General features: G+C 46.2%; 1 protein-coding gene across 2 annotated transcripts; it reads left to right on the top strand.

Annotated features, from left to right (window-relative positions):
* Positions 1–1,876: 1,876 nt before the first annotated feature.
* On the top strand, positions 1,877–22,147 carry PDCD1 (programmed cell death 1). Of its 2 annotated transcripts, XR_014511762.1 has the most exons (7): positions 8,241–8,844; positions 10,499–10,795; positions 12,759–12,926; positions 14,052–14,086; positions 18,706–19,913; positions 20,486–20,826; positions 21,485–22,147. XR_014511762.1 is itself a non-coding variant. In XM_083442431.1 (5 exons), the coding sequence occupies exons 1-5, from the start codon at positions 1,940–1,942 to the stop codon at positions 18,922–18,924; spliced, it is 726 nt and encodes a 241-aa protein (XP_083298557.1). In that variant the 5' UTR covers positions 1,877–1,939; the 3' UTR covers positions 18,925–19,078. The 2 variants fall into 2 exon arrangements, 1 of the variants encoding a protein (XP_083298557.1); XM_083442431.1 differs by lacking the exons at positions 8,241–8,844; positions 20,486–20,826; positions 21,485–22,147 and adding an exon at positions 1,877–1,946 and having other exon boundaries at positions 18,706–19,078.
* Positions 22,148–27,444: the final 5,297 nt, after the last annotated feature.

The raw sequence follows: 27,444 nt of genomic DNA, 5'->3' as shown, positions 1-27,444 counted from the left end.
GTTTGAAACGGGCACCAAAATCCCCATTTTTCCTTAGCTAAAATCCATTAACTTGAGCTCTGAGTCAATGTATAAACAAAAACCCGGCTGTATAAACAAGTGGAAGACAGGAGTGCCTGGCGTGCTCTGGTCCATGGGGGCACGAAAAGTCGGACACGACTAAACGACTAAACAACAACAGCAACAAAAAAGGTGCTACTGGACAGTTTTTTAATTTCGACTGTGTCAGACCAACACGGCTACCTACCTGCAAGTAGATCCCATAAGTCCAAAGTCTGCTTACCCCTAGAAGAACCAAATGTCTAGAAAAATTATCCCATCATGGCTTGCCCATATACAGTATTGATATTCAATCTTACAGAGAATACTCTTTCTTGGCTTAAGCTTAAGAGACTGATTTGCTTAGCTAAGAAACATTGACCGTGCGAGATCTTGTAGTTCAGTCCTGAAATGGTCCTGAAATGACTGTGGCCTGAATTTGGGCCGCTGAGTCTTTAGTGAGCTAATGTGTGCCCTTAGCGGAAAATATTCGAGGAAGATAAGTGATCTGGCAGCGTGGCAAACGACTTCTTGCGATGACACCCACTCTGAAATGCTCTGTGGAAAGAGTCAGGTAGACAGTATCCTTTATCAGGGGCAGAAATCTCAACTGAGTTTGCAGATGTTCTGTAGACACTCAGCCCATCACTTTCCTTTTACTTTAAATGTCAGGAGGAGGGAAGATGAGCTTTGACCATGCTGACTAGATAGATGCTATCAGCTGTCATCTAAGTAAGAAGACCTTTCATGATCTTTTTGAGTTCTCACAAAGCCTCAGATGGAAACAGCTCCTTGCATTTTTGCCTGGGCAAGTTAGATCAATGTCTCGCTGATATATAAACAAAGCAAACGAGCAATTTTGAAGTAACAGAAGATGGGCACTACAGATTTGTTGGCTTCTGGTCCTACTTGGATGGATGTTTCCAGGGGAGTGTTCTTCAGCACCACAGAGCCTTCAGTGTGGGGTTCGATTTTATCCTCATTTAATAAACAACAAACTAATTAACTAACAATAATAAATAATGCATCCAAGACAGCGACTTCTTCATCTACTTGAGAATCTGGAAATAGAGAATATCTCCAAACTCAGTAATACGCAAGAACCAAATGGCTTTTTGAGGACTGTATGCCACCAATATTGTAGAAGATTAAGATTATTTAAAGCGTGTGGCCAATGAAGCTGAATGCTGGAAGATTCAGGAGAGCTAAAGTCCTTCTACATGCAGCACATAGATAAACTGTGGAACTCCTTCCCGCAGGAGCCAGTGATGGCTACCAACTTGGATGTTTTTAAAAGAGGATTGCACAAATTCATGGAGATGATAATGATGATTTATTTTTGTGCCCCAACAGAATATACAAAAACACAGCAGAACACCACACAGCAAAAACTTCCTGATACAGGGCTGCCTTCAGACACAGGAACCAAATACTAGGGGCCATATTCCTTTGCTTCCCCCCACCATAAAATATTTGAGGAGGCCGAGCCCAGAGTACCTTCCATCAGCTTCTGCTGGTGGCCCAGTGTGGGATGTGAAACACAAGAGCAGTCAAGTACAACATTCCTAGAGTGAACATGTTTACACATGGGGAGGAATGTTTGTCCAGCCTGCAGGAAAACTTCCTGTTCCTTCTGGGCTGGGCCAGACTTCCTCTGCAGGTGACTAGAGGTGGGTGTGGCCTCACCTGTGCAGGTAACGACAAAAGCACAGGGCAGGGCAGCCATCTCTCTCTCTCTCTTTGACTACATGCATCGAAGAAGCAACATCTGCTTAGCCAAAGACGCTCTCTTGGCTGCAGCCAAGAGAGGAGAAAGGGACTGTCTCCTTATGAGATAGTTTCCAGGTGTATGCTACTTTTCTAAGCTGAGTCTGTCTTCTGGGATCCTATTGTGAACAGAATGACGTGTGAGTAAACCTTTTTATACTTTTATAGAAGACTGTGTCGTGTCCTATCTTTTATGAGGGAATAAGGGGGAAATACCAGAACAGTTATTATAGAGGCTTTAGCGAGCCTGAGCAAACGCATCCGCTGCGAGTTTAAAAAGGGGAATGTTACTCTGCTGAAATTGTGAACTTGTTAACACAAGTTGGAAAAGGATATAATCAAACAATATATCCTCTCCTGCATCCCTGAGCATTCCCACACCCAGCTATGCCCCTATCTGGACAGAGACAGTGGTGAAGGAACCCTCTTGGGTACCTGGGGTCCATAGGGAGGGGCAAGACGCGCGGCACCCATTCTCTCCCCCCTCCATTGTTTGTTCACCTGCCTCCTTCCCGTCCTCTCCCCTGCCTGCCTTCTCCAGCTGGGAGCACAGACACGCCACCCGCCTACAACTCCATGGAGTGGGGCGATCGCGCCCAGCTGGGGGACGCAATCCGGTGCTGTGGCCCAGCCGGGGGGGGGGCGTGTTTGGGACTGGCTGGGGTTTTGTCACCCCCCTGGGATGACACCTGGGGCGGACCGCCCCCACTGCACCCCCCTTGCTTTGCATCTGGACAGGGATAGTTTAACTCCTGTTGTCTATGCTCTGGTAACCTCACGGTTAGATTACTGCAATGCGTTATACGTAGGGCTGCCTCTGAAGATGGTTCGGAAACTTCAGCTGGTGCAGAATTCAGTGGCCAGGTTGCTCACTGGAGAAAGATGGTTTGAGCATCTCATACTGATGCTGGTCCGGATGCACTGTCTTCCAATTAATTTCCGGGCCCAATTCAAAGTGCAGTTTTTATAATAATAATATATAATAATTTATTCTTTATACCCCGCCCATCTGGATGGGCTTCCCCAGCCACTCCTGGCTGCTTCCAACAGAATATTAAAATACAATGATCTATTAAACATTAAAAGCTTCCCTAAACAGGGCTGCCTTCAGATGTCTTCTAAAAGTCTGGTAGTTGTTTTTCTCTTTGACATCTGGTGGGAGGGCGTTCCACAGGGCGGGTGCCACTACCGAGAAGGCCCTCTGCCTGGTTCCCTGTAACTTCACTTCTCGCAGTGAGGGAACCACGAGAAAACTCTCTGTGCTGGACCTCAGTGTCCGGGCTGAATGATGGGGGTGGTGACGCTCCTTCGGGTATACTGGACTGAGGCCATTTCGGGCTTAAAGGTCAGCACCAACACTTTGAACTGTACTCGGAAACATACTGGGAGCCAATGTAGGTCTTTCAAGACCAGTGTTATGTGGTCTCAGCAGCCGCTCCCAGTCACCAGTCTAGCTGCCGCATTCTGGATTAGTTGTAGTTTCCGGATCACTTTCAAAGGTAGCCCCACGTAGAGCGCATGGCAGTAGTCCAAGCGGGAGATAACCAGAGATGCACCACTCTAGCAAGACAGTCTGCGGGCAGGTAGGGTCTCAGCCTGTGTACCAGATGGAGCTGGTAGACGGCTGCCCTGGACACAGAATTGACCTGCGCCTCCATGGACAGCTGTGAGTCCAGAATGACTCCCAGGCTGTGCACCTGGTCCTTCAGGGGCACAGTTACCCCATTTGACCTATAAAGACTTAAGCGGCTCAGGATGGCAACACCTCAAGGGCCACCTCTTTCCACATGAACCTACCCGGACCCTGAGATCATCATCTGATGCCTTTCTTTGTATGCTGCCTCCTTAAAAGGTCCAGAGGATGGCAACACGAGAACAGGGCCTTCTTTGCAGTGGCTCCCCGTCTGTGGAATGCTCTCCCCAGGGAAGTTCGCCTGGCGCCTTCATTATACACCTTGAGGCACCAGGCAAAATGTTCCTTTTTAACCAGGCCATTGGATGGCCTGATGGACACCCTATGCCCTTTTAAAATGTAGTGGGTTTTCTTGGGGGGGGGGCGGCTATTGTTGTTATTTTGATTATGTATTTTGTGGTTTTATATTTTGATTTTATTCTGTGAACCGCCCTGAGACCTTCAGGTATAGGGCGGTATAATAATAATAATAATAATAATAATAATAATAATAATAATAATAATTTATTCAAGTTGGCACCCCTCATTCAGATGTCTTCGGATAGGGCTATCGATGGATATGATGTCTGCTCTGCCTCCCACTGTGGAGCAATGTTTCTGAATACTAGGGCATCTGGACTCAATGGGCCTCTGGACTGAACCAGCAGGTTCTTCTTATTTTTTTATTTATTAAATTTGATCGTCGCTTCATCTAGCCCAGGGCAACCCAAAGGACCTCACAGCCAAACAGACAGACATCTCCCAGTCTTCCTGTTAAAACCAAGAGAAACGAGAAATACTCCAAAAAACATCTCACCCACTTCTAAAAGGCTAAAGGCCAAAGACATGATTATAGAGGAAGGTTTTCCGCCTGGCGCCTAAAGATATATATTGATGGCACCAGGCAAGCCTATCATTATACACCTTTAATAAACAGTGTGCTTGCTGTTCTTAATTGCTGCAGGGATAACTGAAGATGTGGATTCAGGTAGGTCTGACTCCTTCAAAATAAATAAAAAAATAACAAAAATAGTCCAGTAGCACCCTAACCAAGTTTGTTCTGGGTATAACCTTTCATGTGCATGCAGTTTTTTATTTATTTTGAAGATGTGGATGAATTTGCAGATGGTTTCTGAAAATGTTCTCCCCACCTCACCGTTTTTTCCTTTTCATTCTTTTTTATTTTGGCGGGGTGGTTTTAAGCCAAACAAAAGTGTCAAACCGTTCTGATGCGAGAGTGTAAACACCTCTTGATGCCATTAGTACCGGAGCATTATGCAAATTCTCCTAATTTCTGGGAAATCATTAAATGCACAGGGCGAAGGCTGTGAATCATTTCCTGTCAAACGCACCATTAGCTTTTTCTTGCTGAGCGAACAGATTTCGTTTTGAAAAGGGAAAGGGAGACAGGGTGCCGGAGCGGGGGCCTTTTACTGTGAAAGCCAGAGCATCCGGTCACATACCTCCTCCCAGACGCCCCCTTTTAAGAGGGACAGCCACGCTTTCTCTGCCTCTGTCCCGGGGCGCCCCAATTTTGTGCAGCCTGTGGACAGGGGCTGCAGAAACAGGTCCTGCAGTAGAAGGCGGCATGTGAAGTGCCAGATTTACATATAAGCTAAACAATAAAAAAATTAAAGGAAATAAAGCATCGGAGGTACATTTCCACAATATAAGATAAAAAACAAATAAAATAAAACCTACAAACTGCAGCAGACTGCCTCTCCTGGTATGTCCCACGGAGGACCTTACGGTATTCAAACAAAAACATCTTGAAGATCCCGGGCCACAGGGAGGTTAGGCAGGCCTCAACCAGAGCCAGGGCCTTTTCGGCCGTGGCCCCGATCTGGTGGAATGCTCTGTCCCAAGAGACTAGGGCCCTGCGGGACTTGACATCTTTCCATAGGGTCTGCAAGATGGAGCTGTTCCACCAGGCCTTTGGCCAAGGCACAGTCTGACCCCCTCCTTTGGCAATCGTCACAGAACTCTAGCCCAATGGTTGCCATTAATTTGATTCTGAATTGCTTTTTAAATGAATTGATTTTAGAGCATTGTGTTACTTTTATTGTTGTTAGCCACTCTGAGCCCGGCTTTGGTTGGGGAGGGTGGGATATAAATAAATTATTATTATTATTATTATTATTATTAGCTCCCATGGTGTAAGCAATGGGCCCCGCCTGCTCGCCTGCTCCCTCAAATATCCCTGGCTTGCTCCTTTCTATATATATGGTACCTACATTCTGCATGGACTGGTCGCATGGCAACATGTGCAAATGGCTTGAGATAACTTTGAGGTCCATCAATTACCATATAGCATATATTCAACACAAAAAAACGGTGACAGTTTGTTGTTGACAAAGGACAGCTGGACATATAAAGGGCCCCATTAACTTCAGTAGTTTAGGGCCTCATCAAACCTCAATCTGGCTCTGGGCACAAGAGCTGGAGTCCTCCTGCCTTCTTAATGTTGTAGGAAAATTCCCGGGCTCCCTTGGACTACCAAACAAAGACACCAGCCAATAAATTAGGAGCAAAACAGCAGCCTGCAGGCCTGGTCTTTATTCCAGAGACTGTTGCAACAGAAGTTCCACCCACCACATGGGATAAGCAGGAAGGAGCCCAGAAGAAAAGATGGCTCCCTCCTTTATCAGTTTTACAAAGATACCCGCAACACCCCTAAAATTACATCATGCATACATCACAAATACATCACAAATTGGAAGAAACCTTGAGCATCAGGGCTTTCCCCCAATCCTTCCCTCGACCTCCACCACACACCCATCAAGTGATGCAAAAGAGATATTTACATGTCCCTGTTTCCCAGCCAAGTTCATCACACCCTTTCATCTTGATCTGGGTTTGCTCCTGTTTCTGGAATGGCTACCTGTCTGGCACTCAGGTAGATTATCAGCCAGGCAGAGGGGCTGCTGAGTACCTGAGCTCACGCTTTTGGGGTTATGGCTGCCCTCACCCATGTCCCAAGCTCCCCCCCCCCGAACAGAACAACGTTGGAAATGGTGTGGTGTTGCGTGTTATGCGGTGCTTTGAGGAGACACTGTGTGTGTGAACAAAAGCGGAGGGGGGGGGTTGCACACTGCATGCTGGAAGGGCAACCCCCCCAATCATTATAAAAAAATCCTGTAACATTCCCAAACCTGGCAAGCACTTACGGGGCTTTGGGGTAGAGGACGGAGGGCTCTTGCACCCTGCCAGGGCATCGCGCCTCCTTCCCAAAGGCTGGCACAGCTTCCCGGACTTTGGGAAGGAGGTGTGAGACCTGTGCCCTGATTTTTATCAGCAGAATGTTTGGGGTGTGTGCGTGTGTTATGTGGTAAACTTAAATTTTTAATGTTTGATGCTGTGTTGTTATTAATATTCGGTTGGAAGCCGCCCAGAGTGGCTGGGGAAACCCAGCCGGATGGGCGGGGTATACATAATAAATTATTATAATTATTATAAACTGTATTAGGGGGGTTCCATTCAGCTGTCATCATGGATCATAGCTGTTGATCAGTTCCCAAACCTTTCTGGCCCACCTATCTCTTGGTGCATTAACTTATCCACAGTGCCCCTGCCCCTGCCCTATAAAAACAGCTATTCACTTCCCCGAAAGGTACTTTTATTTATTTTATTTCTTAGATTTATGTACTCTCCTCCATCATGAGATGTCAGGCGGTTCACAGAGTAGAATACAGGATAAAAACATGAAAATAAGTAAAACATAACAGCAGAACATTAGCACCCCTTCCCGCAAGAGAAACAATTGCACAATGGCCACAATCAATTGCATAAGTTAGGTGCAACGAAAGCCCTATATAGAAAAATCATTGGATTGAAATTGAAAGGGAATTGAATTTTAAAAATCACCCAAACTTTCACCGCAGAAGGAGCTCAATGCATGTTCAGATCTCCCGGAAATGTTTGGCATGGTTTGTTGGAGACAGTGGAAGAGGTTGCCTTTGGGGCTGAAGTCAAACTCTTGGAAGGTTGTAGCTTCTGATGTGGCTGTGGAGGCTGAAATGGGAGGGACATGTTTTGTTGCAGCTGGGGCAGAGTAGTGGTTAAGAGTGGTGGACTTGTAATCTGGTGAACGGGGTTCGCTTCCCTGCTCCTCCACATGCAGCTGCTGGGTGACCTTGGGCCAGTCACACTTCTCTGAAGTCTCTCAGCCCCACTCACCTCACAGAGTGTTTGTTGTGGGGGAGGAAGGGAAAGGAGAATGTTAGCCGCTTTGAGACTCCTTAGGGTAGTGATAAAGCAGGATAACAAATCCAAACCCTTCTAGGTGTAATTCAGAGATTTGCGAACTACTGTGGTGCCCCGCAAGACGAATGCCTCGCAAGACGGAAAACCCGCTAGACGAAAGGGTTTTCCGTTTTTCAATGCGCTTCGCAGGACGAATTTCTCTATGGGCTTGCTTCGCAAGACAAAAATGTCTTGCGATTCTTGCGATTTTTCCCCGCTCCCCACCCCCTTTTTCTAAGGCACTAAGCTGCTAATAGCCTTTTAGCAGCTAATCCACTAATCCCTTAAGCCTTTAATAGCCGCTAATAGCCGCTAAACCGCTAATAGCGCTAATCCGTTAATCCGCTAATAGGGTTGCTTCGCAAGACGAAAAAACCGCTAGACGAAGAGACTCGCGGAACGGATTCTTTTCGTCTTGTGAGGCACCACTGTACCTCAGTGAATTTGTTAATCTGAATTAGTTCACTCCAGAAGAGAGACCCTGGAGAAGTTTGGCCTGCTGTCTTGGTAGCTTTTTGTCAAGACGGAACGGCAAGAGGGAAAATGTGTCTCTTCTTCTTGCTACTGCTTTCCTATGTGAGGCGGCTTCCTCCCTCGTGGCGTCACTTTCTGGCAACGCAGCAGTTTGCAAACAAACAAAAAATTGCGTGGGGTTCGAAATGTGCGGGAGGATGTCTGTTCTCTTAGCCCGCTGTGCCGCCTTTTTGTTGTGGTCTCGTGCATCAAATCCTTTTGTGCCGGGTGCTCTGACGTTTCCTTTAAAGCTTACCCAGCATGTGAAACCCGCCGTGGTAGGAGGCAGAGAGGGGAAAAAGGGTGGGAGGGGGAGCTTTGGGGTTCTGCGGCAGGCGGCGGCGATGGGGACAGTTCAGTTCTGCTCCTGGTGCCGTCAGGTGGCTACCAGAGCAACGGTGGCACCACGAGAGCCAGCTCTGCAGGGATGGCGGGCTGGAAAACGGCCCGCTGATGCTCTTGCATCAGAGCGGCTTGAATCCTGGGACCGGGGTCTGATTTCTGAGCAGCTCCGACCAGCCTTCCCGAGGGGACAATGAATCAGGTGGAGTTGGCTGGATGGCTCTTATTGCTACTTTTCTGCCGGCCCGCTCTCCTCGCCAAGCAGTCTGGTATGTAACCGGTGTGCTCATCCGAATGAGGCTTCTTGTTGCTTTAACTCCCAAGGAATGGGCAGGAAGTCAATTCTCAGGGGAGACTGAGGCAGGTCTATGGACCGTCTCGAGGGGCTGGGAGCTGGGGGCACGGTTATACAGTGGTACCTCGGGTTACATACGCTTCAGGTTACAGACGCGCAGCAGCAGCGTGGTGGCAGCAGGAGGCCCCATTAGCTAAAGTGGTACCTCAGGTTAAGAACGGACCTCTGGAACGAATTAAGTTCTTAACCCGAGAACTGTACAGTGGTTCCGCTCCTTCCTCCTGGGCCGTGTCCAGAAAGTGGTGTTGGGGGATGAGTGTTCAGACCCCTGGGCTCTCACTTGTGGGGTGCCTCAGGGTTCTGTCCTTTCCCCCATCCTTTTTAATATCTACATGCAGCCGCTGGGAGAGATCATCAGGGGGTTTGGGCTGGGTGTTCATCAGTATGTGGATGATACCAAGCTCTACCTTTCTTTTAAATCAGAACCAATGAAGGCGGTGAAGGTCCTGTGTGAGTGTCTGGAGGCGGTTGGAGGATGGATGGTGGCTAACAGATTGAGGTTGAATCCTGACAAGACAGAAGTACTGTTTTGGGGGGACAGGAGGGGGCAGATGTGGAGGACTCCCTGGTCCTGAATGGGGTAACTGCGCTCCAAAGGCTTCAGGCGGCTATCCCTGAAGCGTGGAGAGCGAGAGGGGTCGGTGCTCACCGACACCTCTCGCTCTCCATTGGCTCCATAGGACGCACACACATTTCCCCTTCATTTTTGGAGGGGGAAAAGTGCGTCCTATAGAGCGAAAAATACGGTACCCTCTGATGAAAATAGGGACATCCTATTGCATAATAATAATAATAATAATAATATTTTAATATGATTTTTCTTAAATTTTCTGTTTTACAATTTCAGATAAACATTTTACATACTTAAGATATCAATGATTTCCCATCTTCCTTTTCCATGGTTCATCATACATACCTTATATCCTTGCATATTTTACCCAAACTATACCAATCAATTTTCCATTATTACATCCATTGAGTTTATCTTAATGCCGCCAGCATTTTCAGCTGTACACAATTATTTTCCATACATACAATAAACATTTTCCAATCATCTAATCATCTGATAACTTTATTATTTATACCCCACCCATCTGACTGGATTGCCCCAGCCGCTTTGGGCGGCTTCTGACATATAAAAACTTAATAAAACATTAAACATTTTTAAAAAAACTTCCCTATAGAGGGCTGCCTTCAGATGTCTTCTGAAGATTGTATAGTTCCTTATTTCCTTGACTTGGGGGGGGGGGGGTGTCGCATAACTCCATGCCCTCCAACATTTCTCTAATGAAAATAGGGACGTCCCAAGAAAAAAAGGGACATTCTGGGACAAAATCAGCAACCGGGACGGCTGCTCTGGTTTCGCCAGAAGCGGCTTAGTCATGCTGGCCACACGACCCGCAAGCTGTATGCCGGCTCCCTCGGCCAATAAAGCGAGATGAGCGCCGCAACCCCAGAGTCGGCGACGACTGGACCTAATGGTCAGGGGTCCCTTTACCTTTACCAGTTAAACCAAGCCCAGCTTGCTGTGCTGATTATACGCTTTGCTTTTGGTCTCTTTTCGCCAGCAACCTTTCGTCCATCGCAGTTAGATAAACCGATGGGAGCGACGGCCAGGTTCACCTGTCGCTTGTCGGAGACCGTTCAAAATTATTCCCTTAACTGGTACAAACTGGGTGACGACAAGCAGCCGAAATTACTGGACCTTGGAAAAAGGAAGTATAGCCGTACCATGCTGAACGCGACGACCTTTGAAATTAAAATCTCGGATTTAGAGATGAACGATAGCGGAACCTACTTCTGTGGCCTCATCTGTCCCTCGCTGAAGCTGACAGAAAGCAACAGGGCGAACCTCACAGTAACAGGTTTGAGACAAGTCGTTCTGGTGCTTTATGGGTGCGAATGGATGAGAGAGTGGCAAATGCGATTCATTGTCAGCAGGAGCAGAACTGATGTATGTTGGGGAATGCACAACATTTATTTATTTTTCAAACAAAACTTGTGCCCCGCTTCATTGTAAGGCGCAAAAACCTCAAAGCGGTTTACGGAAAAAACGATGAAACAATAAAATCACCGGTAAGAAAAATTTGCAACAATAATCTGAGAGTTGAAAGAACCACAGATTAAACCTCAAAGCAACTTTTTAAACTGCTTGGTTGTTGTTGTTGTTTAGTCGTGTCCGACTGGCTTACCTAAACAAAAATGTTTTTACCGAAAATTGTACCATGGAAATCAATAGTCAGGGATTTCCAAAAGGGTAGGTAATGCCACACTAAAAGATTGAGTCATCCTACTTTCCCATGGGGATCTGAACTGACAGTGTCTGATCAGGAATGAGACCTTGGGGTCATCGTGGATAACTCAGTGAAGATGTACCTGCAGATTCTTGCTAGCTTCCAAGTAGATTGATTAACTGGCTCAGTTTATGGGCTCATCCTATATGCCGTATTTTTCGCTCTCTCTCTCTCTCTCTCTCTCTCTCTCTCTATTTTTATAATAATATTTATTACTTTTTGAACAATTTAAACACTACAAAACAAAAACAAAAAAAGAACAATACAATACAATACAATACAATACAAAGACACTATATAACACTAACACATTAAACTAAAAAAAAAATCAAAAACAATTTAAAACACTCAAACAATTTCAATATCTTATCTTTCATTCACTTATTTCACCGACCTCCTCGCACCTCCCTTTTTGTATTCCACTTCTGTCAATTGTTTCAGCAATTCCTTTCCATCTTCCTCTGTTTTCTGTCCTATAATTATCTTAACACATTCTAACCTTATTTTACCTTTAATATTCTATTAATCTATTTATACTTAAATCCTTATAACATTTCTACTAAAGCCATATAACTTCATTCCAACAATCTTTTAACATTCATTAATTTTGCAGTATTTCTGTAAATAATCTTTAAACTTATATTTTTCGCTCTATAGGACCCACCGGACCATAGGAGGGGCAGAAAAGGAAAAAAAAAAATTCTCCCCCTCTCTGCTCAGCGCCCCTTCAGCAAAGCGGCAGGAGAAACGGAGCCCCTTCCATTTCTCCTCCCGCTTCACTGAAGGGGCGCTGCGCAGAGAGGGAAAACTGTGCAGCGCCTCTCCAGCAAAGCGAAGCCTGGAGAGCAAGAGGGATCGGTGTGCACTGACCCCTCTCACTCGCCAGGCTTCAGGCGGCTATCCGCAAGCCTTTGGAGCGCAGTGGGAACTCCTGCTGTGCTCAGAAGGCTTGTGGATAGCCACCTGAAGCCCCTGGAGCACAGGGGGAGTTCCCGCTGCACTCCGGGGGCTTCAGTCGGCTTCAGCAAAAGCAACGCGAAGCCTCCGGAGCACGGGGGGAGCTCTCCCTTTGCGCTTTGGAGGCTTCGCGTTGCTATCGCTGAAGCCAAGGAGCCTGCATTCGCTCCATAAGATGCACACACATTTCCCCTTCATTTTTGGAGGGGGAAAAGTGCATCTTATAGAGCAAAGAATACGGTAATACAAATATAGGACATGAAAAGATGGATCATCAATGCGTCAACCTTGGTCATTTTAAAGCACAGACAGGTTGATGGCAAACGGGAGCAATTATTTTAGTGGCCTTGACCTCATGCCTGATCGCAGTCACGTAGACTCAGAAGTAAATCATATTACCATTATTGGAACCAAGGCTGCTCCCAGACTGTTATGTGGGTGAGAGTCAGCCCCACACTCTCTGCAATGACTCTTGGAAAAGTGCTAAGCATGATCCTCTTATGCTGGGTTGGCCTTGGGATGGACCCAAAATTTTGGAGCCAGTCAGTGACTTTGCTTTTCTGCTTCAAAACCTCAGAGAAACAACTTGAGCCTGGACTCCCGTCGGAGGAGACGAAGCCTGGACTGCCGTCAGAGGAGAGGGAGGATCACGGAGAGATCCTGCTTGCTGTCGTCGGAGTTGCGCTGTTTCTGCTGCTCCCAGTTTTGTGTTACTACCTCTTTAACCTCATCCAGAGAAGGCAAGGTGGGCGTCTCAGCTGGTTGGCTCAATTTCCTCTCTCCCGGGCATCTTATATAATAGGGGTGGCCAACTCCCAAGAGACTGCGATCTACTCGCAGTTAAAGGCTGGCAGTGATCTACCCCCTTTTGGGGGGTTCAGGTCAAAGTTGCTGAACTTCTTTTTAGGTAGTAAAGCCCCGGTTTTTGCGGGGCGCAGGACAAGAATGTTGAGCTTTTTTTAGGGGAGCCGAATTTATTGAGCTTCTTTGGGGAGAGCCAATGATCTAAGGTGATCTACCACAGACGTCCTGTGATCTACCGGTAGATCGTTGGACGTGCCTGTTTAATAATAATAATAATAATAATAATAATAATAATAATAATAAATTATACCTCACCCATCTGGCTGGGTTTCCCCAGCCACTCTGGCCAGCTCCCAACAGAATACAGCGGTACCTCGAGTTAACAAACACCTCAGGTTACAAACGCTTCAGGTTAAAAACTCCGCTAACCTGGAAGAGTTACCTCGAGTTGAGAACTTTGCTCCAGGATGAGAATGGAAATCGTGTGCCGGCGGCGTAGCGGCAGCAAGAGGCCCCATTAGCAAAAGCATGCCTCTAGTTAAGAACAGTTTCAGGTTAAGAACGGAACTCTGGAATGAATTAAGTCCGTAACTAGAGCTACCACTGTATTAAAACACGATAAAACATCAAACATTCAGATGTCTTCTAAAAGTCAGATAGTTGCTTATTTCCTTGACATCTGATGGGAGGACATTCCCCAGGGCGGGGGCCACTACTGAGAAGGCCCTCTGCCTGGTTCCCTGTAACCTCACTTCTTGTAGTGAGGGAACCGCCAGAAGTCCCTCGGAGCTGGACCTCAGTGTCTGGGCTGAACAATGGGGGTGGAGATGCTCCTTCAGGTCTACTGGGCCAAGGCCGTTTCAGGCTTTCAAGGTCAGCAGCAACACTTTGAATTGTGCTCGGAAATGTACTGGGAGCCAGTGTAGTTCTTTTAGGACTGGTGTTATATGGTCCTGGCAGCTGTTCCCAGTCAACCGTATTCTGGATGAGTTGTAGTTTCTGAGTCACCTTCAAAGGTAGCCCCATGCTCAACGCATGAATTCTAACTGCTTGTATCCTTTTGCAGAGGAAGAAAAACTGCAGGATGAAAATGCTCCCTTGGTAAGTTTCCTTTTGCCCAGAGAGCTTCGCTTGCTGTTTGCCCCTTCTGACGCTGGCACTTGGCTGATGCAATTCACACCACATCCTGTTTGGCCCCCAATGCTCTTTCGTACAGATACGGGCCCAACCAGGCAGCTGTTCTGTTGCACGGGTATTCTGCAACATGTTTTATTACGACACAGACATTAAAGCACTATGATACCACTTTACATAGTCCTGGCTGCGCACCAAAAGGATTCTGGGAAATGCACTTTGTTAAGGGTGCTGAGAGCTGCTTGTTGTTGTTGTTTAGTTGTGACCCCCTGGACCAGAGCACGCTGGGCACTCCTGTCTTCCACTGCCTCCCGCAGTTTGGTCAAACTCATGCTGGTAGCTTCGAGAACACTGTCCCACCATCTCGTCCTCTGTCGTCCCCTTCTCCTTGTGCCCTCCATCTTTCCCAACATCAGGGTCTTTTCCAGGGAGTCTTCTCTTCTCATGAGGTGGCCAAAGTATTGGAGCCTCAGCTTCAGGATCTGTCCTTCCAGTGAGCACTCAGGGCTGATTTTCTTCAGAATGGAGAGGTTTGATCTTCTTGCAGTCCATGGGACTCTCAAGAGTCTCCTCCAGCACCATAATTCAAAAGCATCAATTCTTTGGCAATCAGCCTTCTTTATGGTCCAGCTCTCACTTCCATACATCACTACTGGGAAAACCATAGCTTTAACTATATGGACCTTTGCTGGCAAGGTGTTGTCTCTGCTTTTTAGGATGCTGTCTAGATTTGTCATTGCTTTTCTCCCGAGAAGCAGGCGTCTTTTAATTTCGTGACTGCTTCACAAAGCGGGTTTTTTTGGGGGAGGGATCAAAGTTGTTTTGCATTTTTGGGGAACATCTCTTCCCCCCCCCCAATTTTTTGGGGGGGCTTTTCAAAGTGTTTTTATTTTTGTTTTAATCAACCTACTTGCCATACGCCTGGGGTTTTCCTGGACATTTTGCCGATTCAGTGTAAATCTGCCTTGGCACCATTTTCAAGTCCAATCCCCCCACCCCCCCGTACGTATGACAGCCCTAAGTTTATTCCATTTTCCTGATGCTTCCCTCCCTGGTAATTTCCACATCATTTTTTTTTTTTGAGCTTTCACATGACACAGAAGCCAGTTTTGGAAACAGCAGAATATAGCGCAATTTCCCCTGTTACCTGCTTCCAGAAATAAATCTGTTTGTACAGGAATGAGTACAAAAATTATAGAAGTGGATTTTACATTGTGCCACATCTCAAATATATGGACCTGTTGTTGCTTTGCAGAAGCGCTGTAGCTAGCAGAAGAGGAGCAAGAAATAAACCAAAACATTTATTGTTTAAAAAGCAGGAAGTTTCAGGATATGCACGGATTGGAAATGAAACCCTGAAATGTTTGCTGGTGGAAACAAGTATTGAAAGTGGGATTGTCTGTGGCCCCCATAGCCTCCTGAGCACAAATCATCATGACTGTGCAATAAAAAGGATGTCTAGAGGGACCTTACATTTACCTACACATAGAAAACAAGCTTGTCTGGAAAAATAGCCCTTTACAGTCGTACCTTGGTTTTCAAACAGCTTAGTTCTCAAACGTTTTGGCTCCCGGAAGTGACTGTTCTGGTTTATGAATGATTTTTGGAAGCCAAACGTCCGACAGGGCTTCCGCGGCTTCCGATTGGCTGCAGGAGCTTCAGCCTGCAGCCAATCGGAAGCCGCGCTTTGGTTTCCGAATGTTTTGGAAGTCGAACGGACTTCCGGAACAGATTCTGTTAAACTTCCAAGGTATGACTGTATCTTCCTGAGATGCTCGTTTTTCTGTGCTTTTAGCCACACAACTTTCCACCGGCAGCTTGAAATATAAAATGCAGCTAAAACTGGCAAACAGATCCACGTAGAATTATCGTCGTTGAAACACAGATAAAACAAAACAAAAAAGCTTTTCAAACTAATATAAGCAATTAAGTTGTGTGCCTGGGTTGGCCTGCCGAAATAAAAATGTTTTCAGCAGACATTTGAAGCAGTATAGGAAGGGCAGCTGCCTAAGGGGACACCTAGATGCCATCCAGACTAACCCTCGAATCCTATAACAATATTTTTGGGGAACTAGTGCAGAGGGTGGGTAGGAATTTCAACCAAGCAGTTCATCAGGCTCCCTCCGTCCCTGATCACCCAAGTCCAACTCATTTCTAACACTGAGGTCCGCCGAGGGTGATAGAAGACCCCAGAACCAGCTGCAGGCGAGAATGGTATGACCCTCCTTATTGTACCAATGTCTCTGTACTGTTCCACTTCAGACTCTGCACAGGAGAGGGTTTATCTGTCTGAATGCTTCCGCACATAAAAAGCTCCTTGCAGGTTTAGTAAACTTTCACATTGGGAGAACGAGAATTTTTCCTCCCCGATATGTTAATTTTCTGCCTGCGGGGTTTTTCCTGTTTATAAGGGGAAGTACCTGCAGACGCAGGGATGAGGGTGGCGCTGTGGGTTACACCACAGAGCCTAGGACTTGCCGATCAGAAGGCTGGCGGTTCGAATCCCCATGACGGGGTGAGCTCCCGTTGCTCAGTCCCTGCTCCTGCCAACCTAGCAGTTTGAAAGCATGTCGAAGTGCAAGTAGATAAATAGGTACCACTCCAGCAGGAAGGTAAACGGCGTTTCCGTGCGCTGGTCTAGTTTCGCCAGAAGTGGCTTAGTCATGCTGGCCACATGACCCGGAAGCTGTACGCCAGCTTCCTCAGCCAATAAAGTGAGATGAGCGCTGCAACCCCAGAGTCGGTCATGACTGGACCTAATGGTCAGGGATCCCTTTACCTTTACTTGCAGCTGGGGCAATTTGTGAACTGTGCCTATCACTCTCTTCCACATGCTGCAGAACCAGGTGGCAAGAATCCTGAGGTGGCCAAATGGGCAGCCCCACTTCAAACCGCAGGAGTGGAATGTGTTCTTTCGTCTACTCACCAGCCGGCATTTTAAAACTCCACGCAAGTAGACAACTAGTGCATCAGGGAGAAACATTCCAGCATGCTTCTTGCGGTACTGGTTTTCTACATGCGGGGAGCTTTTTAAATGCAAGTTGCCCATCTGCCTAGCACCCTCTTTCTGGCAGCACACGGCCAGAGGCCCCCGAGAGCTGACAAGCAGTGCATGGAAGGACTGTTATTCAGAAATACATTGCATTTAATGATCCATGCATTTGTCATATTAAGATCACAGGAAGAGGCTGCTGGATCAGGCCATCTTAAAGCTAGGGGTCAAAGTAAAAAAGACAAATTCTCTTAAGTTTGGTGTACCTATTTATCTACTTGAACTTCGTGCTTTTGAACTGCTAGGTTGGCAGGAGCAGGGACCAAGCAACAGGAGCTCACCCCATCACGGGGATTCGAACCACCGACCTTCTGATTGGCAGGTCCTAGGCTCTGTGGTTTAACCCACAGCGCCACCCGTGTCCCTCAGGCCTCCTTAGGTGTATATAAATGGACATGGTTAGTTCTTTGAGGCCACCCTAGTTGGTGTCTGTCACTGCAGAAGTGAGTTCCATAGTTTCACTATGTTCCTAGTACTGAGTAGCTTCTTAAAAAACAACAACAAAAAACTGGCATTTTTTGGGGTAAAATCTTTTTTTTATTAAGTTTTACTTTACAAATTTAAATTCAAACATTAAGCCTCATCTTTCAGGATTCCCTGAATGTTTTGACTCCTCTCTGCCCTTCCATGGTTACCATTTTCCATTTTTTTTCAACTGCTTCGCTTATTTTCTCTATTTTTCTTAAATAGTCCATTTTTTAAAATATAATATTTATTGCTTTTTGAACAATTTAGACATTACAAAACCAAACAAAAACAGAAAAATAAAAACCAATACAATACCATAAAAAGACACTACATAACACTAAACACATTAAACTAAACAAAACCAAACAAAACAATTTAAAACACTCAAACAATTTCAGTATCATATCTTCCATTCACTTGTTTCACCGACCTCCTCACACCTCCCTTTTTGTATTCCACTTCTATCAAATGTTTCAGCAATTCCTTTCCATCTTCCTCTGTTACCTGCTTAAATAGTCCATTTTACCCTAATTTCTAGTACAGTCATACCTCGGGTTACAGCTGCTTCAGGTTGCGTTTTTCCGAGTTACACACCCGCCGAAACCTGGAAGTACTGGAACGGATTACTTCCGGATTACTTCCGGGTTTCGGCAGTTGCGCATGCGCAGAAGCATTAAATCACGCTTTGCACATGCGCAGAAGCGCTAAATCGCAACCCACATGTGCGCAGACACGCCGCTGCAGGTTGTGAACGCTGCGGGTTGCAAATGTGCATCCCTCACGGATCATGTTCCCAACCCACGCGTCCACTGTATACTACAAGCGTTATTCAAACCCTGCCAACGTTTTTAGTTGTTTACAGTGTTCTCTAAGATGCGTTGTAAAATTTCCTCCATTGCTTCTTCAAGTTCTTCTCTTCCTGGTTTCTGATTTTCCCGGTCCATTTCGCCATTCTGGCAAAGTCCATCATCTTCATCCGCCATTTTCCTCTGGTCGGGACTTTAATCTTCTTTCCGTCTCCAAACTGTCCTGTTTTTTAACCCTCCCTCTCTTGCTGTACCTGAAGGAAGAAGGCCCTCCCGCCGTGAGCGTTTTCACCGTGGATTATGGGGTGCTGGAATTCCGGGCAGCGGACAACGCTCAGAGAGCCCCCCAAGAGCGCTTTGCTTCCGACCAGACTGAATATGCCACCATCATCTTCCCCCCGGAAAAGCCGGTTGCTGCCAAAGGAGGCAAAAAGACTAAGAAACCGAAGAGCTGCCCCAGCAGAGCGGAGCCGCACTGAAGGGGTGGAAGCGAAACCTCCCCCTTTTGAACTTTGCATTCTCCCCGATTCCTCAAAGGTCCCGGGACCACATTGCAAGCACTGGGGATTCATTTGCAAAGTCAGAACATGCTGGGGCTGAAAGCCACCTGGAAGCCGCATCTTCTGCATGACAACCCTTCTGCACATGCTCAGAGGCACTGTTGTCATAGGACCTGTTAACGGAGAAATCTGAGGGCTCCCTTGGGCAAAAAACAAGGACAGCAGCCAGGAATACCAGAGCAAAACAGCAGCCAGTAGGCTTGGTCTTTATTGAAGACTGTCGCGACACGGCTCCCACCTGCCACCATGTGGAACAACATGGAAGCCCCAAACAAAAGAGAAGCCAAATTTCTATTAGCTGCTAATCCCCATGTTACGCCCCCCCCCCAAACTACATCACTAATACATCATGGTTACATCATGAAAGGGGAGGTCTGGTGGCAGTAATCTGAGCATCCTGGACCCTGCCCCATGGTTCTCCTTGCCCTCCACCAAACACCCATCAAGTGTAACAAAAAAGATATTTACATTTCCCTGTTTCCCAGCCAAGTTAATCACACCCTTTTGCCTTCATCTGGGTTTATTATTTCTGGAATGGCTACCTGTCTGGCCCTCAGGTATCAGGATGCCGGGGATTATCACTCAGGCAGAGGGGCTGCTGAGTAGCTGAGCTCACATGTCTATATGAATTTCTGAAGTTTTCCCAGTGAGCCAGTACATAGATACATTGATCAGTGAATTCTTACATTTGGTATTATGCAGCAAAGCCCCTTTGAATAGACAGGAAGAAACTGTGATGAAGTGTTTTGTGGGGACAAATTACAAAAGTCCCAAAAGTGATTGTGCTGATTTTGGTAGTGGGCTGCATGTGCATGATATTTGCTGGAGGGGCAACCCCCCAACCTATACATAAATTCCTGCAACAGACTAAACCCAGGCTCCTGGGGGAAGCTGGCCTATATCCTCAGGTACCAGTCTTAGAATCATAGAATCATAGAGTTGGAAGAGACCACAAGGGCCATCGAGTCCAACCCCCTGCCAAGCAGGAAACACCATCAGAGTACTCCTGACATATGGTTGTCAAGCCTCTGCTTAAAGACCTCCAAAGAAGGAGACTCCACCACACTCCTTGGCAGCAAATTCCACTGTCAAACAGCTCTTACTGTCAGGAAGTTCTTCCTAATGTTTAGGTGGAATCTTCTTTCTTGTAGTTTGGATCCATTGCTCCGTGTCCGCTTCTCTGGAACAGCAGAAAACAACCTTTCTCCCTCCGCTATGTGACATCCTTTTATATGTTTGAACATGGCTATCATATCACCCCTTAACCTCCTCTTCTCCAGGCTAAACATGCCCAGCTCCCTTAGCCGTTCCTCATAAGGCATCGTTTCCAGGCCTTTGACCATTTTGGTTGCCCTCCTCTGGACACATTCCAGTTTGTCAGTGTCCTTCTTGAACTGTGGTGCCCAGAACTGGACACAGTACTCCAGGTGAGGTCTGACCACAGCAGAATACAGTGGCACTATTACTTCCCTTGATCTAGATGCTAGACTCTTGACTCGTAGTGACTCGCCAGAGTGGGTGCTCTGCTGACTCGATCTTACTAAGTCATCCACTTCCTGGGGAAATGTGCGTCTCTTTTGATGACACGGAGATTTCCAAAGACTGCAGCAAACCCATTTCTGGTCTTTCGCTGATTCGTTTCGGAAGTCTGCCCTCAGCCTGCCCAGGTGGAAAAAGCGACTGGCAACTTTCCGACAGAGCTGGGACTTGTGTGCATAGAACACGATAACTGCAGAGCTGGAAGGGACCCTTGGGTCATCTAGTCCAACCCCCTGCAATGCAGGAATTGCCGTTAAATCTGGTGCTAAGCATGGCCTTTGGGCGTGTTAATGGAAAATCCGAGGGCTCCCTTGGACAAAAACAAAGACACCAACCAGGATAACTTGGAGCAAAACAGCTTGTAGGCTTGGCCTTTATTGATCTGTTGCAACAGGGTGCTTCCCTCACCCGCAGGAGAGGAGGGACCCAGAACAATGGCGTGCAAGGCCTTATAAAGACTTTTGAAATTGCCACCCTGTTGATCAAGACCACCCCCAGAAACATCATGCATACATCACAGAAGGGGTGTAACCTAAGACCACCCCTCAGATACATCACACCTACATCACAGAAAAGGCGGTCTACAACAGAAATTTGAGTGTTGTTTTTCTCCTGTCGTCGTTTATCTCCTGTCTGGCAGTTTACTTGATTGGATTGCCTGGGTAGCCTGGCCAGTCTTTTGTGATGATAAATACTTCGTTCCTGGGCCAGGTCACAGGCTCACACCCTATTCATATCTTAAATGTGCCCTTAAGACAGGATTTGTGAGGAAAGAGACAATGGGGAGGTTTCCCACTTTGACCTTGCAGAGAAAACATTTGCTCAGTTTAGGAATCAAAATGGTTCCAGGTTGGCCTTCCTGTGCTGATCTATGTATGTGCTTGGTTGGTACACTTATGAACATTACCATGTATTTAAGAGCATAAAATTCCTATCACAGGCGCACAATTCCTGGTGCTTTCATTTACCTGGGGGTCCTGGGAAGACCCCCGTCCCTCTGCCCAACGCACTGCCTGGAGCGGGGGGGGGGGGAGGAGGTTAAAGGAAAGAGGTAAGGGGATGGGGGGAGAGGCTGGAGCGTAGAGAGAGGGAGCCACTAGACTAGGACCTGGGACAGGCCAGGGTTCGAATCCTCCCCTGGGCCATGAAGCTCACTGGGTGATCTTGGGACAGTCACCGCCTCTTGGCCTTAACCTACCTCACAGGGTTTTTGTGGCGATTAAATTAGGAGCGGGGGAACCATGTATGCCGCTTTGAGCTCCTTGGAGGGGAAAAAGAAAAGGTTATAAATGCAAGCAGTCAATCAATCAATCAATCATTCTCTGGCTGTGACACTTGGTTTGAGACTGGGAACCTCTCTCACTCCTGAAAGAGCCGGACCATTCTTTCTAAAAGTGTAGAAAACAAGTGTAGAATACAAGGGTTGGGTTTTTTGTGTGTGGTGGTGGGGTATCCTGATTGCTGCTGAATACTGCATCATGGGATGTTTTCATGGTCTTAGGTGATCATTTTGTACTGTTTTCAAACCTCCTCCTCCTGTTTTAATGCTATTTTCAGCTGTTTTTAATTCTATGCTTGTAAATCCCCTTGATTCGCATGCAAACGGCGATTCTTAATAAAAAAATTCCTTCCAGTAGCACCTTAGAGACCAACTAAGTTCGTTATTGGTATGAACTTTTGTGTGCATGCACACTTCTTCAGATACTTAAATCAACATCATCATCTATAGGCCTTTTAAATGGAATTGTTATAGGAATCTATCTGCACATGTATAAAAGATATGTATATATTTTATCAGCTGCCTTGGCGGCAGGATGTAAATTTCTATCAATCGGTCAGATCCCTATAGCTGTGTCAGCACCTGATAACTTGCCAAAGTTTTTCCCACCTTGCATTTTCCGTCCTTTAGAAGTGTTCCATGTTTTGCATGTGGGAAATTTATATTTATTTTGGGTAATTTCTCGCTGGGTTCGTTGAGCGGGAGGTGTCTGTGAGATTGCTCTTGCAACAGCTCAGGGCGAGGTTGTATCACACTGTGCCCGGCAGGCTGTTGTGATGTTATTCACACTTACGCAGAAAATGTGACTTGTGTTGTTCAGATTTCCCACTCTGCTGCCATTGCAAGCTCTGGGAACCAAAGAGCTGCTGCTTGTGCGGTCTGCGGTCCACGCTGCACCACCAAGCGCAAGGCGAACTCTGCACGTGGCAATGCCGACCTGTTACATCATGTGCATACAAATGTCAGGCCAGCAGCAAGTGGGGAAGAGCATGAAAAGTTTCCGGGCTAGGAAACTATGCTGTGGGACAGCTGTTCTCATAAATGTATTAAGAGCAGGAAGGTGGTAGAATCCCTGGGGTTTTTAAAGTAGAGGTTGAATGGCCATCTGTCATGGATGCTTTAGCTGAGATTCCTAATACGTTGCAGGGGGCTGGTCTAGATAAGGGGTAGGCAACCTAAGGCCCGTGGGCTGGATCCGGCCCAATCGCCGTCTCAATCCGGCCCACAGACGGTCTGGGAATCAGCTTGTTTTTGCATGAGTAGCATGTGTCCTTTTTATTTAAAATGCATCTCTGGGCTATTTGTGGGACATAGGAATGCGTTCATTTCCCCCCTTGAAAATATAGTCCGGCCCCCCACAAGGTCTGAGGGACAGTGGACTGGCCCCCTGCTGAAAAAGTTTGTTGACTCCTGGACTAGATGATTATCATGGTCCCTCCCATCTCTACATTCTATGATTCTGTGAAATATATTGGAATAATAATAATAATAATGGCCGAGACCATATAACACCAGTCCTGAAAGACCTACACTGGCTCCCAGTACGTTTCCGAGCACAATTCAAAGGGTTGGTGCTGACCTTTAAAGCCCTAAATGGCCTTGGCCCTGTCTACCTGAAGGAGCGTCTCCACCCCCATCGCTCAGCCCGGACACTGAGGTCCAGCTCTGAGGACCTTCTGGCGGTTACAGGGAATCAGGCAGAGGGCCTTCTTGGTGGTGGCACCCGCCCTGTGGAATGCTCTGCCATCAGATGTCAAGGAAATAAACTGACTTTTAGAAGACTTTTAGAACTTTGACTTTTAGAAGACATCTGAAGGCAGCCCTGTTTAGGGTAGTTCTTAATGTTTGATGTTTTATCGTGTTCTTAATATTCTGTTGGGAGCTGCCCAGAGTGGCTGGGGAAACCCAGCCAGATGGGCAGGGTATAAGTAATATATTATTATTTATTATTACTCTGCCCTTCTGGCTGGGTTTCCAGATGGAGCAAACTTGTTTTCCAATGCTCCAGATGGCAGACCCCAATCTGGTGGATTTAAATGACAAGAAAGGATAATTTGACTAGCATCAAGAAGAACTTTATGAGGTTTAAGAGCTGTCCCTTCCAACTCTACAATTCTATGTATGACAGCTGCTTCCCAACAACCTGGAAGGGACTCCATTTCTCCTGCCACTTCGCTGAAGGGGCGCTGCGCAGAGAGGGTGAGAATATTTTTTCTTGTTTTCCTCCTCTAAAACTAGGTGCGTCTTATGGTCGGGTGCGTCTTATAGAGCGAAAAATACGGTACCCCCCATAGTCTATCACTGACTAGAATCTCCAGCCCATACCTCAGAATCCATTGAAACAATACAAAGGAGAAAGATAGGTAGGTAGATAAAAACAAATCCTTCATTGTGAACATAATAATTGGGGACAAAGTAGTTTAAGGACCTGACTCCTTATGCTCTACCTCGATCTCCAAGAACTTCTGCACCCATGAGGTTCAGCTGAACTTCACTGGGGCTGAGGCCCTGCCCTATAGGATTTGCTACCAGCAGAATCATAGAACTGTAGAATTGTAGAGTTGGTCCAACACCTACAATGTAGGGATCTTTTTGACCAGCATGGGGCTTGAACCCAGTACCCTGAGATTGATAGTCTGAGCTATCGATCCTTCAGCAGTAACCACCCAGGCCTGCTTTTAGATAACTTCTAAAAACTGTACTATTGTTTGGACAGGGCGCTGCAATATGAATTACCCCTTTTACCCAATCAGTACTAATGTAAAAAAAGAAGAAGCAAAAAGCCCCTGTGAAATATACTCGGAGTCGAGAGTGGATTTCATGCTCTTTATTCAGCTCATAGTGGTGAGGAGGAATTGAAGTTTCCCCAAAGTATCTGCTTTATATACATTATTGACACAATGGGCCTCACGTGATTGGCTAATTCCGGGATTCTCCTGTAGGCCAATCAGGTTGTGGATTCACTTCCATCTGGAGCTGGATTGGGTGGCTCCTGCAGACCAATCATACTGCTGCATTCTGAATCCTATTGTTCTAGGACCAATCAGACTGCTGCATTTTGGATCCTATTGTTCTAGGACCAATCATACTGCTGCATTCTGAATCCTATTGTTCTAGGACCAATCAGACTGCTGCATTTTGGATCCTATTCAACTCAGTACATAACACCCTGCCTTTACATGTCGCCAGATTCAGGTCCTATACTTGCTTACTTAGCTGCCCACCTGTCCTGCAGCCTTTCATTATTATTATTTTAATAATTTTTATTAACAGGCCAATCACATCACATTATTCAAATCACATTAGTTCCAAATTATACAGCCAAATTTCAATTTTTTTTTGAGGGTACCCATACATCAAGCTCCGCTTGAGTCCAAAATTCCGGATAACTCCAGGCATCACTTATTTTGCTGCTTTAATTAGACAGTCCCATCCAGTTCGATTCGGATAGTCCTTTATTACTTTCTTTCTCTTCTTGTTGTTATCATATATTCCTTTCTTTGCGATCTCTGATGATTTTCACAAACAGGTTGAAAATTTGGCATCTGTCCTGCAGCCTTTCAGTCTTTCCCACCCCCCTGAAAGGTGTCCTTTCGCAGCCTCCTGAGTCTGTGCAACCGAACAATTCTAGAGGCAGGCGCAACTGTGGTAGCAGAAAAATGCTGACTTGAAAAAAGGCCTCTGTCTGCTTCTCAGAACTGTGAAGCACCCCATGTGCGCAAACCTCAATCGCCGAGAGCAGACAAACCACCTGGCTCTCCTGGCATGGGCATGACTAGGTGTTGCTGTGACGCCCAATCAGCATCCGAGGTATTGGTGGTCGGAAGTGGGGTTGTTCTGTTACACCGCAGGAAATTGCGTGCATTTCCTGCAAAGGGGTGAAGTGTGGCTGCTGGTGTATCGTTGAGCAAGGAGAGTCTGAGCATGCAAATGTGGCCGTGTGTGGGTGCGTTTTGAGTGGGTGTGGAAATGAGACTCCCTGTGGGTCAGACGGCGTGCTTTGCTTTTAGAAAGCAAGAAGGCATGGGAAGGTGAATTGTACTTCATTTCTGGCTCCAATTCAAGGTGAATCATAGAATTGTAGACTCGGAAGGGGCCTTGAGTGTCATCTAGTCCAGCCCGCTGCAATGCAGAAATCTCAATTAAAGCAACCAGGACAGGTGGCCATCTATTATTTTTTTAATACAAACATACATTTCATACAATCCTTAAAAATGTTCAAACATACCTAGACTCAATCCCACAGATACCGTATTTTTTGCTCTATAAGACTCACTTTTCCCCTCCTAAAAAGTAAGGGGAAATGTGTGTGCGTCTTATGGAGTGAATGCAGGCTGCGCAGCTATCCCAGAAGCCAGAACAGCAAGAGGGATTGCTGCTTTCACTGCGCAGCGATCCCTCTTGCTGTTCTGGCTTCTGAGATTCAGAATATTTTTTTTCTTGTTTTCCTCCTCCAAAAACTAGGTGCGTCTTGTGGTCTGGTGCGTCTTATAGAGCGAAAAATACGGTAATTCCTTTTCCCATCACCATCCACCACCCTTCACCCCACCTTTGGGTTAGACTTCCAATCTACTCAATTGCAATTTCTTTCCACTTCTATTACGTTCTTTCACACACCTTTTACCTAATTTCATGCTTCTTTTTCTATTATACATTGTTATCCATCTTATTTAGTATTCCAGTATTTAAAACGGAACTTGTTTATTCTAATAGGAGTTCTGATTTTTAAATATGGTTTTGCAAGTATCCTTTAAACACCTTCCAGTCCCTGTCTGCCTTCTCTTTTGAGATCCTTCCAATTTCTCCCATTGTTTTGGATATATTGTAGTACTCCAATAATTTGGCAAGCCACTCTATTTTTGTCGGTTTAATACCACTTTTCCAATTTTAAATTATATTTATACGCAACAGTAGCTGCAAGGCTATTGATTGCAAAAAATTGACAGGTGGCCATCTAACCGCTGCTTAAAAAGCTTCAAGGAAGGAGAGTGCACCACCTGAATATAATTCTCTGGACACATTTTCCGGACTTGTAAGGGCTTGGGGAGCAGGGATTCAAGCGCATAACCAGGACATTTGGGTTTGCACAATTAAAGTGGAGTAAAGTTCTCTGTCTCCCTAGTGCAACAACAAATAAATAAATAATTTTAAATTAATACCCTGCCCTTCCCAGTTCAGATAGCCGGGCTCAGGGCAGCTAACAACAAATTTAAAACACTTAATTGATGCAATGAAAAACAGCATAGAATACAGTATAAAACGTGAATAACAATAAATTCAGAATTCAAAAAATCAATTTAGGGGAAAATCCATCCAATAAACATTAGATGATCACCAGGGCTAGGTGGCTAAATTAGTCCTATTTGGGCCAGCGAGGAGACCAGGGGAGGATTAGCTGTGGGATCCCAGAGCTAGTAATCTTCATAAAAATGGGAGTGGGAGGGAAGGAAGGGGAATAAAAGATCAAACTGAAAGCCAAGTGGAATAGCTCTGTCTTACAGGCCCTGTGGAAGGAAGTTAAATCCTGCAGGGCCCTGGTCTCATGGGACAGAGCATTCCACCAGGTCGGAGCCACCACTGAGAAGGCCCTGGCAAAAGCACTTTTTAAAAGAAAGGAGTAT

This window comes from Podarcis tiliguerta, assembly GCF_965153285.1.
Source record: "Podarcis tiliguerta genome assembly, chromosome: 5".
NCBI classification, from domain to species: domain Eukaryota; kingdom Metazoa; phylum Chordata; class Lepidosauria; order Squamata; family Lacertidae; genus Podarcis; species Podarcis tiliguerta.
The sequence above is the reverse complement of the archived record's forward strand: the minus strand, read 5'-3'. Positions and strand labels throughout refer to the sequence as shown.

Excerpts from the sequence above, each read along its gene's own strand:
- PDCD1 (XM_083442431.1), top strand. Across the intron at positions 10,796-12,758 it reads GGCGAACCTCACAGTAACAG|AGAAACAACTTGAGCCTGGA; the intron begins GTTTGAGACAAG and ends TCAAAACCTCAG. Across the intron at positions 12,927-14,051 it reads CCTCATCCAGAGAAGGCAAG|AGGAAGAAAAACTGCAGGAT; the intron begins GTGGGCGTCTCA and ends ATCCTTTTGCAG.